The following is a 16514-nucleotide window of genomic DNA, read 5'->3' as shown; positions in this document are numbered from 1 at the left end:
CATAGGGTGAGGCAGGAGCTTCCCCAGGCCCCCTAGTGCCTGTTCAAAAGCCAGCTGGGTGAGGGGCCTCTGAGTCATCCACAGAAGGCTGAGCCCAGTGGCATCTCTGCTTAGCTCTCCAGCCAAGGGAGTCCATGCTTCTCCTAAAAGCTCTGTCTTGGCACTCAGAGGAGTTTCCAGGAAAGAATCCCAAGGATAGAGCCACAAACCATAAGAGCCCCCCACCAGGTGACTCCAGTCCTGTTCACCACCTGCAAACCCTGTGCAGGGTGACTACAGGGTCTCCCCGAGAGTGGGCCAGGGAGAAAGGAATTTTCATTTAATTTTAGGCTCTTCATTTTTGTAGTGTTTGAAGTCTTTATAAGTACATAATAATTTTGAAATTTTAAAAAAAAAGTAAATTAAAGGCTTTGAAGTTAATTTTCTTAATTATTCAAATACGCTTCCTATTATAATTAAAGATGTAACTGCCAAGGTCCACAGAAGCCAAAGACCTTCTTGCCTTGGAGTTGGCCCTTCCCTGGCTCCAGTCCCCCTGACTCTCTCTGCTGTTAAATCAGCCCAGGAGCCAGCCAGGGACCCACTGCCCCACCTGCAAGCAGCCCCTCACCATAGTAGGGCCGAGCACATAGATCCTCATCACTGCCATAGATGCGCCACTGGCCACTGCGGGTCTGGTCGCCTCGTTCAAGAGTGCCAGGCTTGGATGCATTGCCAGTGCGGCCCCCCAGGAAGAGGGACAGCTGGTCACCCAGTGTACGACAGTGCCAGCGAAGACTCAGGGCCTCCCGGTCACACTCGTACATGCCTAGGGAGGTTGTGGTGTTGGTGCCTGGCCAGCCTGTGCCCAGGCACTGCATGGTGCCCAGGTTGAAGAGCCGGTTCCGAGAGACCCACTTCCAGCGCTGAGCAGGGAGACTGGCATTGCAGGCTGGGGTGACTCGGACCTGTGCACCCTGGGACTCCAGGCAGCCCTGCAGTCCATGGCTGAAGATGAGGAAGACATCAGACTCTAGAAGGGAAGGCAGGAAATGAAACCATCGTGGGGTCACTCTTTGATGACTCCCACAGCCCACAGACACTGACATGTGCCCAGCCCTTCTCGTGTGTGTGAAATCACTCAGTCCTATCAACCTTTCCAGGCGGAGATAAGGGGCACTATTGTGCCCCTGTGCCCAGAGGAGGCAGGGCCCACCTCTTTCCTATCTCCATGCTCAGTTGGAGACAGGACAGTCCTTTGCCCCAACCCAAAAGCAAACCCAACTGTATACAGAAGGCCTGGTACTGTTGACAGTAGTCCTCCCTATCAGTAGTAGTAGTCACGGTTTCCCTTTCCTCAGTCTCAGTCACCCATAGATAACTGTGATCCTAAAATATTAAGAGGAAAACTCTAGAAATAAACAATTCATAAGTGTTTTGGTTTTGGGTACCAGGAATTAAACCCAGAGGCACTGTGCTACCAAGCTTCATTCACAGTCCTTTTTATTTGAGATGGGGTGTTGCTAAATTGCTTAGGGCCTCACTAAATTGCTGAGGGTGGCTTTGAACTTGTGATCCTCCTGCCTCAGCCTCCTGAGTCGCTGGGATTACAGGTGTGCACCACTATACCTGGCTCATAAATTTTAAAGAAGTTTTATTACAGTATATTGTTATACCTGTTCCACCTTCTTACTAGTCATTGTTGATCTCTTACTGTATCTAATTTAACTTATCATAGATATGAACATATAGGGAAAAAACAGTATGTAGAGTTCAGTATTATCTGAGGTTTTAGGTTTGGAACCTGTCCCTGGGCAGAAAAAGGTCTACTATACTTTTCTGAAGATGTTATGAGGAGTGGTAGAGGAGTTTACATAACACACCACATTGTAGCCTTAGTCTCAGTCTCCATTGCATATCATGGGTTTCCTCTGAGCACGGTGACATAAGCCTGTGATCCTAGCCACTTGAGAGCTGAAGCAGGAAGATCACAAGTTTGAGGACAGCCTTGGCAACTTAGTGAGACCATGTCTCAAAATAAAAAATGGAAATAAGGCTGTAGCTTGGTGGCAGAGCCCTTGCATAGCAAGTGTGAGACACTGGGTTCGATCCTCAGTATCACATGAGAATAAACAAATAAAATAAAGGCATACTGTCCATCTACAACTACCAAAAAATTAAAATAAAAAGGGCTGGGGCTGGGGCTCAGTTGTAAAGCACCCCTGGGTTTGATTCCCAGTACCCCCCCCCCGCCCCAAATCATGTTTTTTTCTGCCAAAGTTCTTCTTTAACCTAAGAGTACTTTGTCACATTCTTTCCCTTGTCCCTCAGCTTCACAGGTTCCATCCTTTCCTCTTTCTAGAATCTTCCCTAATCACTCATCCTCTGTGATCCCCAACCATCTCATGTCTAATTTTTAGACAGTGTGATCCAGCCCTCTGGCTTGCTCTGTTGGCATCTTCTCACCTGCCTCCTTGCTGAGCAGACCCTGGGGAAGGCCCTGGGGAGATCCAATCACCCGCAGTACCCCCGCTCTGTAGACTAGGAAATGAGGCTTGAGTGGATGGAGACAAGGAGCAGATCAGCAGTAGAGTCTGGGGCTGTGGTTTGAGGGACAGGAAAGGAAGGGGACTAAAGAATATGGTGTTTCTTTTGGGGGTGAAATGAGATTGTGATAGCTGTACAACTCAGTGGATGTACTAACACCCAATGAATCATACATTTTAAATGGGTGAATTTTATGCATAGATTATGTATCAGGAAAGAAGAAAGAGGAAGAGAGGGAGAAGAAGAGAGAGGTCAATCAGACAGGACAGCTGAGGTTCAGGGACATGAAGTGACCTCTCACACGTGACCCAGCCAATGCGCAAACCCAGATATCTCTGAGGTCCACGTTTCACACCACCTTCCTCCTGTGACCAGGCTGCCACTTAAGGACATTGCCCACTCAGTCTCCACAGAATTTTTTCATACCCTAGTTACTAGTTCCTCAGGATATTTTTCACACTTTAAAAACATGAATCACGCCAGGCATGGTGGCCCACCTGTAATCCCACCGGCTCAGGGAGGCTGAGGCAGGAAGATCACCAGTTCAGAGTCAGCCTCAGCAATTTAGCAAGGCCCTAAAGTAACTCAGCAAGACCTGGTCTCTAAGTAAAATATTAAAAAAGGGACTGGGGATGTGGCACAATGGTTAAGCACCCTGGGTTCAATCCCTGTAGCAAAAACAAAAAAGATTCATACTGCTAGTGTTCAAATGCGGCTCTGTCACTTAGTGGATGACTTGGGCAAGAGCTTAACCTCTGTGTGACTCAGTATCCTCATCAAATGATGCTTATCGAGATAACTGAGATAAGAGATAACGCATGTAGAGTGTTTGGGACAGGATCTGGTACATAGTAAGAGCACTGTAAATGTTCATTTCTGTCATTATTTTTATCCTAAGTTATAGGTAAAGAAATTGACTAGGAGCACGGAAGCAATTCGATGAACCAAACACAAGACTGGTAAGGGATAGAGATGAAATTTGGCCCCAGTCTCCTGAGACCAAACCCCAAGTTCTTTCTGTTGCCCCATGATGTCCTTATCATCGCTCTGTGGTCCACTCTCCGTGAACAGCCAAAGTGATTTTTAAAGATGTAAATCAGTTCTAGAAAAAAAATTAAATAATATTGGAGCACTGAAGACCATAAAGAAAACACTGATGAATTCAATAGCATGAGAATTATTTCATGGCAGAGGCCAGGCATAGTGGTGCATGCCTATAATCCCAGCAGCTTGGGAGGCTGAGGCAGGAGGATTGCGAGTTCAAAGCCAGCCTCAGCAATGACAAGGTACTAAGCAACTCAGTGAGACCCTGTTTCTAAATAAAATACGAAATAGGGCTGGGGATGTGGCTCAGTGGTCAAGTGCTCCTGAGTTCAATCCCTGGTCCCCCCCGAAAAAAAAAAAAAACAGAATTATTTCATGGTAAGATACATGCCACAAGCAAAGTCAAAGTTCAAAAGACAAAACTATAAGCAACTAATTAGAGGCCAAGAAATTTCCCTAATATAAAAAGAGCTTCTACCAAAATAAATTATGAGGTCAATATTAACAAAGCAATAGAAAATGAGTAAAAGATATGTGTAGAAAGTTTAAAAAAATGCAACTGGTTCTTAAATATTTGAAATGAAAATGCGACTCATAGTAAAAGGAAAATAAACAGCATAAGAGGTAAGTCTCCCTCTTGCTTAAATTCTTTCAAATGTGATTCATCATCTTTCAGATAAAATTCAAGCTCCTTACTGTGAACCACAGTGTTGGACGGGTTCTGGTCCTGCCTACCCATCCGATCTCAGATCACACCACTCCTCCTTGCTCGAGCCACACTGACCTCTTTGTTCCTGCATGGCTCTTCCCTTCTCAAGGCCTCTGCACAAACTCCTCTATCTGGTATTTCACATTTCAGTAAAAGAAAGTCACGTCTTTAGAGAGTCCCTCCCTAATTTCCAATCTACAGTAACCACAGTTACTCACTGTCATATCACTTTATTATAATTCTCTTTGCAATGTTTATTTCTGATTGTTTTCAGCATCTGGGCTACCTGTGAGTCTGCCATCTATTGACTTTTTTTTTTTCCTCTTGGTTATGGGTCATTTCCTGAGACCTATGTGTCTAGTAATTTTTTTATACTGGACATCATGGATATATATAAAAAATAGATGTTTTTATGCTGGAAACTGCAGATGATCTGTTACAGGGAATTTGAATGTGTTTTTTTTTTCTATCTTCCTATAAAGAATGTTGAGTTTTGTTCTGGCAAGCAGTTAAATTACTGTTGGATGCCCTTGATCCTGTGGAGCCTTGCTAGGCTGGGTTTGTTTTGGTTGTGCCTTAAGTCTCAAGGTGTGGCTTTTAGCCTTGGATTTAATCACAAGGTGAGGTCCTTCTGGAGTTTCAAAAGAAAACTTAGATGATTGCCAGGCCCCTCTCCTCTAACTTGGTGGAACTTGAATTCTAAACTTTTTTCCTTAGCACCAAGCAGCAACTGAACCCTCTGCTCCCCAGCTGCTGGTTTTGCTGGGCTTAGAGTCTCACCCTGCATATGCACAATTTAGGGGTCACTACAGTTTGAGGGGAATTTGTAGGAAGAATCTCTATGGCTCTTTCTTTCTTTCTTTTTTAAGTTGTAGGTGGACACAATACATTTATTTTGTTTATTTAGTTTTTTTTTATGTGGTGCTGGGATCAAACCCAGTGCCTCACGCATGCTAGGCAGGTGCTCGACCAATGAGCCAAAGCCCAGCCCTCTAAGGCTCCTTTCTTTCCAGGATTTTTTCTCTCTAAATTTTTAGCCTTTCCAGTAGTCGTTAACTCTGGCCTCTGTTTTTTGTTTTGTTTTGTTTTGCCACTTTTGATGAGGTCCTCAAGCCGGGAAGCGGGACGCGTGCTCAGGGCACTAAGCTGGTTCCACAAGCCACTCACCTAGTTTGCATTCCTCTTGCAAGGATTTTTCACTCCCTACATCTGGTCCCTCCAGGGTCTCTCTCCCTCTCTACACTGTCATTCTCCAGTGTCTTCAAACCACTACATTTTGTGCTTTCTCCTTTGTCCCTAAGTATTCTTGGCCAGAGTGTTAGACTGCCACAAGCTCCCTGCCATCTCCAGGGCCAGAACTCACTGTCCAACACATTCTGTTGATTGTCCGTGTCTCCTCTCTTGTCCATAAGCTCCAGGGCTTTCTGTCATGCCCATCACTGTGTTACTAGCACCTGAAACCCAACCTATCACACTACGGTGCTTAATAAATAATGAATGAATAAATTCACACATGAATGAATGAAGCTCATGTCCAGATAGTGATCACAACCACTCATCTGTCTTTCTGCTCCTTGTCCCACCTGTCAGATTAATTTTCCTAAAAACACAATGCTCCAGCTTCTGTCACTAAGTGCCCAAAACAACCTGGTAGGAGGATCAGTGGGGCAAGGACCCTGTCCCTCTATCCACCCATGGGATAGCACCAGGATTGGGGGTAGGGGTAGCTTCTTGGAAAGACAGAGGTGAGCTTCCAGAAGGACGACCAGGTGGCTGCCACATCTGATCCTCTGTCTTGAGTCCTCTGTCGTTAACATGCTTTTTTCTTTCTGCTATGGTCTGAATGTTTCTGTTCCTCCCCAAATTCACAAGTTGAAATCTTAGCCCCCAAGGTGACGGTATTTGAGGGTAGGGTTTCTGGAAGGTGCTTAGGTCCTGGGGACAGACACCTCATAGGATTAATGCTCTTATCAGAGAGAGAGACCCTGGAGAGACCCTCATCCCTTCCACTATGTGAGGTTACAGTGTGAAGGTGGCCGTCTCTGAGGAGGTTGGCCTTCCCCAGACACTGAACCTGCTGCCTCTTTGTCTTGGCCTCTCAGCCTCATGAGAAATAAATTTCTATTGTTTATAATCCACCTGTCAATGGCATTTTGGTATAGCTGGTCAGACTAAGATGCCTTCCAACCACCTTCCAGAACTGATAAACTGGCCCCAGGACCTGACCCAGGCCTGCCCAAACTTTCCTTTAAGTCCAGATATTTGGTTCTCAGAAATTCCATTCTGGTGAGGACAGTCTGTGGTAACCATAACTGAAGTGGCTCTCAGCAGGGGATAAAGAAAGGGCCTGGGATCAGGAAAGGGAGAAAACATTGCTTGCTTTTGTAAATGATTCTCAGGGACAGGACTGGACAATGAGGCTCAAAACCTCACAGGAGCCCATAGCATCCCAAGGGGACAGTATCGTCTCCTCCTCCGGACAGAAAACCCACATGTGTGCCAACTCAGTCCCAGACTGACTGCAGTGGTTTTAACCAATGGCAAATGAAGGGTCTGAAAGAGGTCTGTGTTAATTGGCAGGGGCTACTCCCAGGGTCAGGCCAACTTCCCTCACTTGACAGACGAGGAAACAAACCCAGAGAGGGGAAGTGGTCCTATCACTCTTCAATGGCTCAGATTCCTCCTCTGTCACATGTGGTGTGACTGTGAGCCCCCTCCCTCTGATCTCCTAGATTCTGGGTTCGAATTCACCTAACTTCACTTGCCAGGTACACAACACGTTCCAAGCAACACTAGAACCACTCATAAAACCTAAGGCTGTCCTTACCCTCTAAGGATTTGCAATCCAGTTAGTGAAGAACAATGGCTTTGGACATAGCAGGACATAAGTGCAAAAAGCCCTTAAAATCATAGGTGTTTACCAGGTATGGTGGTGCACTCCTGTAATCCCAGTGACTCAGGAGGCTGTGGCAGGAAGATCTCAAGTTCAAGGACAGCCTGGGCAAATTGGTGAGACTGTCTCAAAATAAAGAATAAAAATGGCTGGGGGTGTGGTTCAATTGGGATGGAGCACCCCTGGGTTCAATCCTTAGTATCAGAAAAACAAAATCCCAGGTATCCAGAGTGACAGAGGGATCTGTGTGCCTCCCAGGGGCTTGGAGGCTTTCTCAGAGGTGAGCTCTGAAAACTCTGATGATCTGGAGGACATAGGGTGAAGGATGCTGGAAAAAAGGGCAAGGAACCAGGGAGATGCCCCCAGAAGAGCTCCTAAGCAAAGGAAAGGTTCGGGAGGTCGATCCTGGGGACTCTGCAAAGCTGGCCTGGAGCATTATCCACCCAAAGACAAGCAGTAAGCCTGGGCCATCACAGAAAGGAGACCATTTCTACAGGGCCCAATGGAGGAGGGGCCCATGATCAGCCTTGGCTGAGCTGACACTGCTAAGGAGAGAGCCTGACCCGCTCTGTGTTCTTTGTGGCTCTGCTTCCATCCAATATGAAGCAGGCAGCAGGAACTCCAGGGGCAGAGGCCAGATGCCCGTCACCCTGAGAAGCCTCTCCCCATATCCAAGTCTTGCTCTTCATTCCTGGGAGCACTGGCTCTCACTGCCGAGAGAGAGGTTCTGGCCAGCTTAAAGGGTACAGAACCCTTTATGAGGATCTTGGGACTGCCCGCCTGAGGGACAAAGGTGACCTCTTGTGTTTTGTTGGCAATTATCTCATGCCTCGTACAGTGCTATGCATCAAGTTATGGTTCACTCCATACTTGAAGGAATAGATGAATAAAGCTAGATCGGGAGCTGAGCACTGAGCACCAGGGATGATTCGTTCATTTATTCAACAAATATTCATTTCATAGATGCCAGGCATGGTGCTAGGCATGGAGGACATAGTGGCACAATCCCCACCCTTGTTGCAAAATGGTCTGGCCGTCCATTGGGCTCCACACGGAAGACTTGGAGGTGATTCCAGAATCCTCACTGCTGAGCTGCCCATCAGTTCATACCTTTTGTCTTCCCAGCCAACTTCTCTCCTTTTCCTCTTTATTTTTTTTAACCCTGCAGTATTGGGGATTGAACCCAGGGGCTCTCTACCACTATGCTACACCCCCAGACCTTCCCACTATTTTTATTTTAAGACAGGATTTCACTAAGTTGCTGATGGTAGCTGTCAACTTGTGATCCTCCCACCTCAGCCTCACTGCACAGCTGGGATTACAGGGGATGATTTATAAAGAGAAACAGCTTAGTTGAGATGTGGAAGTGAGTCCTAGTGGTGTTAGACATTCGGTCTCTATCCCTGAGGGACTGTGGCTTCTTTTTTTTTTTAGTGCCAGGGATCAAATTCAGGCTCTCACATATGCTGGGCAAATGTTCTACACGGAGCTACAGCCAGGATCTGGATCATGATTTTTTTTTTTAACATCTTTATTTTATTTTTATGTGGTGCTGAGGCTCCAACCCAGTGCCTTCCACATGTGAGGCAAGCTCTCTACCATTGAGCTACAACCCCAGCCTGGATCAAGTTTTTTTTTTTTTTTTTGGTTGAGTTTGATTGCATTTGGTTTCTGACCCTTGTGTCTAAAAGAATCCCGATAAATACACTGTCCTTCTCATAGTCCTGAATATCAACCCATTCTCTTTACTTCCAGGATGCTGTTGCTCCAGGACCCTTCTGCTATGATCTGTCAGACCACAGCAGCTCAGAGGAGACTGGACCCTCCAGCCCACTCTCCTGGGGTGAGGGGGTGCTTTCTCACCCCAAGCTGATGATAAATGGAAATATTAATTCCATCTATAGGTATGTACCACTGCACCCAGTTGCAATGGGGTTTTAAAGTCTTTGTCCTGCATTGAGGAACCCCCATCTCTTCCCTCAGTGACGGTCACTGAAACCTGTTCCTTCTGCCTTAAGGAACCTGCAAGGCCTTGCTGGGACTCCAAAGGCTGAATGCAAAGGCTTGACTACAGCCTGTCTCTCTGAAACAAACCTCCCAGCTGTCCCTGTAGCTTTCCCAGACTTGACCCGGCAGAGGCAGCCAGAGGTCTGACCTCAGACAAGACGGCTGCTCTCCATTACAAGTTGAAGACATTACCACTGAAGGAAGCAGATGAGAAGTTCATTGTAGCACAGTGCCTGGCACGCAGCAGGCTCTCAACAAATATTTGTTGAATGAGAGGCATGTGGCGCAAAACCCTGAAAGGCACAAGCAGAGGCAAGGACAAAGAGGGTGTTCCAAGTTGGGGAACCGCAAGAGCAAAGGCCGGAGGCAAGAATCTGTGCTTAGTAACCACCTGGCTTAGCTCCTACAAGAATTGGGTGCTGGGGGGACCTGATGTGCTCCCCAAAGCATGGCAAGGTGGCCTCCAGCCCCTGAGCCTGTCCCCCATTTGCCCTTTCCTGGGCCAGTCAGGGTCAGAGGCTAGGGGTCATTCCAGGGAGAGCCAGAGGCCGCCTGCAGGGCGGCCAGCCAAGAGGAGCAGCTGTTTTCAATGAGCAGCTTGGCCCTGAGGCCAAGCCTGGAAATGTCCCTGAGTCAGCAGAAGCTGCCAGCCCCGCCCTACTAAGGGGCCAACCCAGAGGAGGAAGCACCGCACCCTACTTCATCCCCACAAAAGACCGTGTTGGTGTACATGTAGGCACATTAACCCTGAGCTTATTGAGGCCCAGCTGTGCATTCCCTCACCAAGCCCGGAGCCCCGTGGGTTTCCTTCTACCTCCACCCTTTCTTTTCACACACCCTCCCTCCCGCTCAGCCTGCCCTCGGTTCTAGCCAGGCCAAACTACTTGCCGCCCACGGCCTCAAGTGCTTGAGCCTTGCACACAGCCCATCTCTGCTTTGTTGCTAAAACCCTCGTGTGCGCGCCGTCTCCAGGGTGGGCTTCCTTCACCAGTCATTTCTAGACACGCTCTTCCCTCTACTTAATGGGTGCTGCAGAATGTGATACGCTGTGTTCTAGGAAAATGGTAAAGCAAACTCTAGCGGAATGTGAAGAGGTGGGATTTTGGCTTCCACCCACTAAACGCAAGAGAAAGGGAGTGCACAGGATGGGGGTGGGGGCGGGAAAGGGAATCCGTGTAAATTCAGAAAGGCCACTTTCCCTTTGCCCGGTTCTGCCAAGCGTGTGGGCTGGCCCCCACAGTTCCCGGGGAATGCAAACCCTGTCATGTTGACCCTCTCCCCTGCAATTTAAGAGTCTTTGATCTCATCCCCTGCTGGGTTTTGTCTCCTCGGACCAAACATCACAGTGTTTTTCTGCCTGTTCCTTCCAGACACCGTTTTACCAGCGGGAAGACCCCAGAGCTCACAGTGGATCCCGATACGATCCCCCGCGCCTGAACCCTGCAGGCAGAGCATCCCAGCGGCGGGCACACCTAGACCCCTTCCTCCCTCGCCTCTGTGCCCAGGATCCAGGGCTCCGCGACGCGCCTGCCCTCGGGTTCGGGTCCCCGCCGCCCCCGCCCTCCCAGGGGCCCCAGCCTCTCGCGCCCAGCAGTCCCCGGCGCGCCACCTACGCGGAGCTCCGCCCGACTCGCCAGCCCTGCGCGGCAAACGCCGGGTCTCCGCGGCCGCAGCCCTTGGCGCCGTCTGCCAGCCTGCAGCCAAAATAAACAGCCCAAGAACCGCTTCCTTCCCCCTGGGGGCACTTTCACAATGATAGCTGGCCCCGTGGTGGCAGGAAGTGACTTTCGGGGCCAGCACAATCCAACCCCATTGACCGGGTCGCGAAGGGCAGAATGCAGGCACTGGACGCTGAGCGCGTGGGGTTGGTAACGTCGTCGCCCAGGCGAGCAGACACTTGTGCTCTTGCATTACACCAGCGACAACGATGGCCACAACTCATGCAAGAAGCTCTGCTAAGGCATGCTTTGGTTTCATATCTCTGGGAGGGAGTTGCAAGCTCATTACTTCATAAAAACCACCGACAGGAGCCGGGTGAGGTGGCGCACACCTGAATCCCAGTGACAACGGGAGGCTGAGGCAGGAGGATAGCAAGTTCCAAGGACTTCCTCAGAAATTTAGCAAGGCCCTGTCTCAAAATATAAAAAGGGCTGGGGATGTGGCGCAATGGCTGAGCACCGCTGGCTGGGTTCAATCCTTGGTACCAATGGGAGGAAAAAAAAAATCACTGACAGGAGAGCCCTGCCAGGGACCCCAGCCTAGTCCAGGTTAGGCGCCCCACGTACCTGGCTGGTGGAGGATGAATTAATGAGTGAGTAAATTTATGACACCCACACAAATTTGGGGCAAGAAATTTTTAAAAAAATATTTAGTTTTGACAAAGTGACTGCAGAGGTATGGGGAGGATGTGGGGAGGAGTGACCTAGGATAAAATATTAGAAGTCCTCCTCCGTGCTCTCTTCCGTGGCAACAGAAATTAAGGAACTCTCCCTGGCCTTTCCAATGAGTTCCAATTTTCCATAGTGAAAATTTCTATTAGTTTTCTAAACAAGAAAAAGAATTAGACGCACACATACAGAAAAGGAAATGTGTAGAGAATTACAGTGAAATCATTTGTTAGACATTGAAGTTTGAAATATTAACATTCTAGCTGGGGTTGTGACTCAGTGGTAGAGCACTTACCTCACACGCATGGGGCATTGGGTTCAATCCCCAGCACCATATTAAAAAAAAAAAAACTAAATAAACAAAATAAAGGTATTGTAATATCCATTTACAACTAAAAATATTTTTTTAAAAAAAGAAGTATTAACATTCCTTAGTAATAGTCTTTCAAATAATACTTGAAGTCAAAGTTGAGTTTTCTCACAAACCTGTACAAAAAGTTTTCATTGGGTGATCACCCCATGAGGGTTCAGGTTGTTCCTGGCCTCTCATGTCCTAGGTGTCTGCCTGGCACAGTTTGGGTTCAGGAAAAATGTTTGTCAAATGACAGAATGAATGCACATTAAGGGATCTTAAAATTAATTTTGTCGTCCTTTAGCATGTGGAAATTCAAACAATGGTTAAATGACTTGTCCAAGACCCTCAAACAATTGGAACTTTGGCTTTTTTATTAGGTCTAAAACATGTTAAAGTTTTAAGCACCACAATGCCAATATTTGACCATATAATTTACTGTCTAATACTGAGAATGAAATGGGGAGTTGGCAATAATTATACTAGTACAACAAGCATGAATCAGGACTGTCCTATGCAAACTAAGACAAATGATCACCCTGCACTTAAGGAATGAGACATAAATAATAATAATACAAGTAAACATTCACAGACACCTGCTAGGTTCTAGGGCCTTCTTGATCATCTTCATAGCAACCCTCAGAAGTAGGCTGAATTAATATTTCCATTTAACAGGTGAGGAAACTGAGACATTAAATAACTGAAAGATTAAACATCTCTATAATAGTAACGAAGGGGAAGAGCTAGGATGGATCCAGAGCTGAGCAAACAGCTCTTGCAGGTATTTTAAATTGATCACTCACAGCAAGTTGTGTTTAAGTAAGCCAACATTTTAAACACGAGAGATTTCACATAAAAACACAGATTTCTAGCTTTTCTCAGAAACATCAGGAGGCCTAGCAACACTGGTCAGTGTTCCTGCTGGGAGTCAGTCACAGGAACTGAGTGGAGCTGTCCACCTGGGAGGGGTGTGGGCACACCAGCTTACCAGAGTCTCCACCCACCCTTTTTGCAACACACACACACACACACACACACACACACACTGAGGTGGGATGAGAGTGCCCATGTATTATCACACTTGCACAGACATTTTTCTAAGTGGGAAAGCATTCATTAGTATCTTAGTATTTATTAATAATGATCAGAGGGCTACAGCTATTTTAAAACACACACACATGCACACACAGTACAGTGGGGTGGAGGGGTTCACTGCCCTGCACCCATGGTGTCCCTGTGACACGCTGCATTCCTTTCATGAGACATGTTTGAAAAGCACTACAATATGAATAAGAAAACATGACATGTCTCATAATGAGCTTTTTGCTTTACTCAACTGGCAAATTCCTTCTCTGACTTCAAGGACGATTTGTTTGGTTCCAAAAGCACAGCACGCTTTTGGAAAAAGCGTGGCACTGTTGAAAGTCATACGAATTTAGAATCTTTTTTGTTTAGGAGCCTTAAGTTTCTTCCTTACACCATCGCCAAAGATCAAACACTCGCTGACCTTTGCAAGTTTGGGGCGTCGGGGACGTTGCCCCTACCTTCTCTGTAAGGTACTTCAGTGGAGGTCTTGGGAGAGCAGCTCTGGAATTTGGACCTACCCAGGTTCAAATCCAGGCGTGGACCCTTGAGTTCTGGGACTGCCTCACTTCTGCAAGCTTCTATGTGGGGCGGACACTAATAAGACCCGATTCCAGGGTTTCTGGGAGGATTAAGGGAGAAGCCCCCTGTACCTGGTGAACACTCAGTAAGAGCAGGCTGCCATTGCTCCTTGGTATTTAAGCAAGAGGATCTGTTTGTGTTTCACAGCAGAAAGCCTGGGAACCAGGCTTAGCAGACACTGCAATTTGGATAAAAGAAATGATAAGAGGAAATAAGGCCAAGGACTCAAGTGTTTAAACTGCTCTTCAGAAGAATTAAAAGAAAAATAAACCCATGTCCAGATGTGCAGTCCTTTCCCCCTATTCCCATGGGTGCCGAGTCCCTTGAAACTAGTACTTGTTTCTTTGAACTTTTAGACTTCTCCTCAGGTCTCCCTGGAAAGGGAGATATAAAGAGAAAAGGAGGGTGTGTGGGGAAAAGGGGGTGATTTCTGAGGGCCAGGCTCATTGGGTGTGCTCCCTCCCGGCCACATTCTGGTTATAAAGAAAGCAACTCCAAGGGCAGCCCTAAAAAGATGAGGTCACACAACAGGCAGCTGGAAGGGAGCATGTGGAAGGAGGTGGGGCAGCACCCACACCCCTCAGCTGGGCAGATGCAGGGACAGGAGTCTGCATGGAACCTTCTCTGGGACTCAGGCAGCAAGGGGGCAGATCCAGCCTGGGAGCCCAGGTTCCAGGTCTTCCTTTTACAATTGAAATGACCTGAGGGGCTCACTGTTTTCTTATCTGTGAGCTGAATTATGAAGTGAATCCCCCCGATACATATACACATTGCCTCCGTTTGGGTTGCTGGGGAGATCTACAGGAATACTGAGAGATTCTTTTAGGGGTCTGTGTCTCCATCAGTTCCAGAGCTTTGTCTCCCCAGTGCTGAGCATACATCAGGTGCTCAGTATGTGCACACTGAACTGTGTAGGACTAGGGAAGGTGCGGAGGCTGCCCATGTTCTATGTGTAGATTGCAAACTCCTTTAAAACCACATCTAGGGCTGGGATTGTGGCTCAGTGGTAGAGCGCTTGCCTAGCATGTGAGGGGCACTGGGTTTGATTCTCAGCACCACATAGAAATAAATGAATAAAATAAAGGTCCACCAACATCTAAAAAAATTAAAAAATTTAAAAAAACACATCTACACATGGACGATGTGTGGGTGGGAATAAAGAAAACATGAAATTATCTGTTGTGCGAGGAAATTGGTATTTATGGGTAGCTTTTATATTATTATAATGTTACTTGAGTAAATAAAACTGAGGCAGGGGAATTGGAGAAAGGATTTTAAGATATTCAAAGGAACCAAATCTCACTGTATTTCCCACAGGACCCAACTAGGTGCTCAGTAAGTGGTAAGTTGAACATGCTTTGCCCTGGTCAGCCATAGAGGATCACTCAAAGGGCACCCGACCACCAACACCACCATTTTGACATCACCAGGACCTATAATAACGTATCAGACTTGACCTACAAAGGAATGTAGTTGAGGGTTTCACCCAAGTTATTTTTCTTTCACCAGCTTTTCACTTCTTTTCCTGATTTTTTTTTTCTCTATATCTTTTCAGGATCATATAAGACAAAGTTCCGCTCTTACAACCATCTCTTTTCCTCCCTTATGTTAATTAAAAATTAGCTGGGCATTTCAGCACACACCTATAATCCCACTGACCTGATAGCCTGAGGCAGGAGGATCACAGGTTCAAGGCCAGCCTGGGCAATTTAGTGAGACCTTGTTTCAAAATAAAAAATAAAAAGGGTTGGGGATGTAGCTCAGTGGTAGCGTGTTATGCCTAGCATGCATGACCCCTACGTTCAATTTCAGCACTGGAAAACAAACAAAAAAAGCAGGGGGTGGGGAGGAAAAAAAGAAAAAAGGATATAAAGAAAGAATTAAAAGGGCTTGGGAGGTAGCTCTGTGGGAGGGTGTCCCTGGGTTCCATCCCCAGCACCTAAAAAAACCCAACCAACCAACCAAGCAAACAAAAAAAAATCTACCAATGAAATTGTTAGACTCTGGATTTAGACTCTGGATTTAAAGTTGGGTTTGAATTCCTGCTCTTGACCAAGTCATCTGACCCCTCCATCCCTCAGAGTCATTATTTCATCTGTGGAGAAAATGTTCCTCAAGTTTATCACACATAATAATTACTGAGCACTTTGCAGGTGCCAGGAGCTGGGCCTGGCACTACCCCTGGGGGTCTGGAGGACGGCTGAGATCATGGGCGGGAAGGCCACAGCGCACTGTTCCATGCAGAGTGAGCTCATGGGAGTAAGAGCCCAAGTAGGGTGGCTCTTTTGCAGGAGAATTTGGCAGCATTTATCAAAAGCTTTTAATAGCACAAACTCTTTGATCCCAGAATTCACTTCTTAGCAATTTAACTTAAGGAAATAATTAAGAATTTCTACCAAGATTTAACTATACAGCATGATTTTAATAGCAATGATTTGTGGGAAAACCAAAGTCCAACAATATAGGTCCACTGAGTACACTGAACTAGATCCCCAGTCCTGCATTCATGTTTTAAACTTGAGTGTCCAAAGCACCTGGGGAGCTTGTTTACAATGCCAGTACCCAAGTCCACCTCAGCCCTATCAAATTAGCATCTCAGGGAGAGCAGATGTCTGGATTATAAAGAAGAGTCCCCAGCAGTTCTGAGGCAAGCAAGAGTTACAGACCACTGTGCACCCCCAAGTGTTAACACTGGTAATCGCTGATTCGTGGGATAGCTGTGTGTTTTTATTTTCTGCAATTAATATTTTCTGTCATTAAAAAGAATCTATGCATGTGTCTAACTTTTGTTTCAAACTTCATCTATATGGGCTTTGCCCATCTGTGCAGAGTTCTACAACTAAGGGGAAAGAGGGAGGGGAGAAGTGAACCCAGAGGTTCTGAGGAGGACCTAAAGGTACATGAGATCAGTGACTAATCCTGGCCAAGTCA

At 46.8% G+C, this 16514-nt stretch overlaps 1 protein-coding gene across 2 annotated transcripts in view; it reads right to left on the bottom strand.

The window, feature by feature from the left end:
• The window catches only part of Mrc2 (mannose receptor C type 2), a 34355-nt gene extending 23250 nt beyond the window's left edge, over positions 1–11105 (bottom strand). For both annotated transcript variants that reach the window (XM_015504765.2, XM_048798116.1), the window contains exons 1-2: positions 10793–11105; positions 611–1012 (exon numbers count right to left, since the gene is read on the bottom strand). In XM_015504765.2, the coding sequence (XP_015360251.2) occupies positions 611–1012; positions 10793–11090 (700 nt within the window). In that variant the 5' untranslated portion in view covers positions 11091–11105. The remainder of the gene's footprint in view (positions 1–610; positions 1013–10792) is intronic.
• Positions 11106–16514: the final 5409 nt, after the last annotated feature.

This window comes from Marmota marmota, unplaced genomic scaffold (genome assembly GCF_001458135.2).
Source record: "Marmota marmota marmota unplaced genomic scaffold, marMar, whole genome shotgun sequence".
Taxonomy (NCBI): Eukaryota; Metazoa; Chordata; class Mammalia; order Rodentia; family Sciuridae; genus Marmota; species Marmota marmota.
This window is presented reverse-complemented; position numbering and strand designations above follow the sequence as displayed.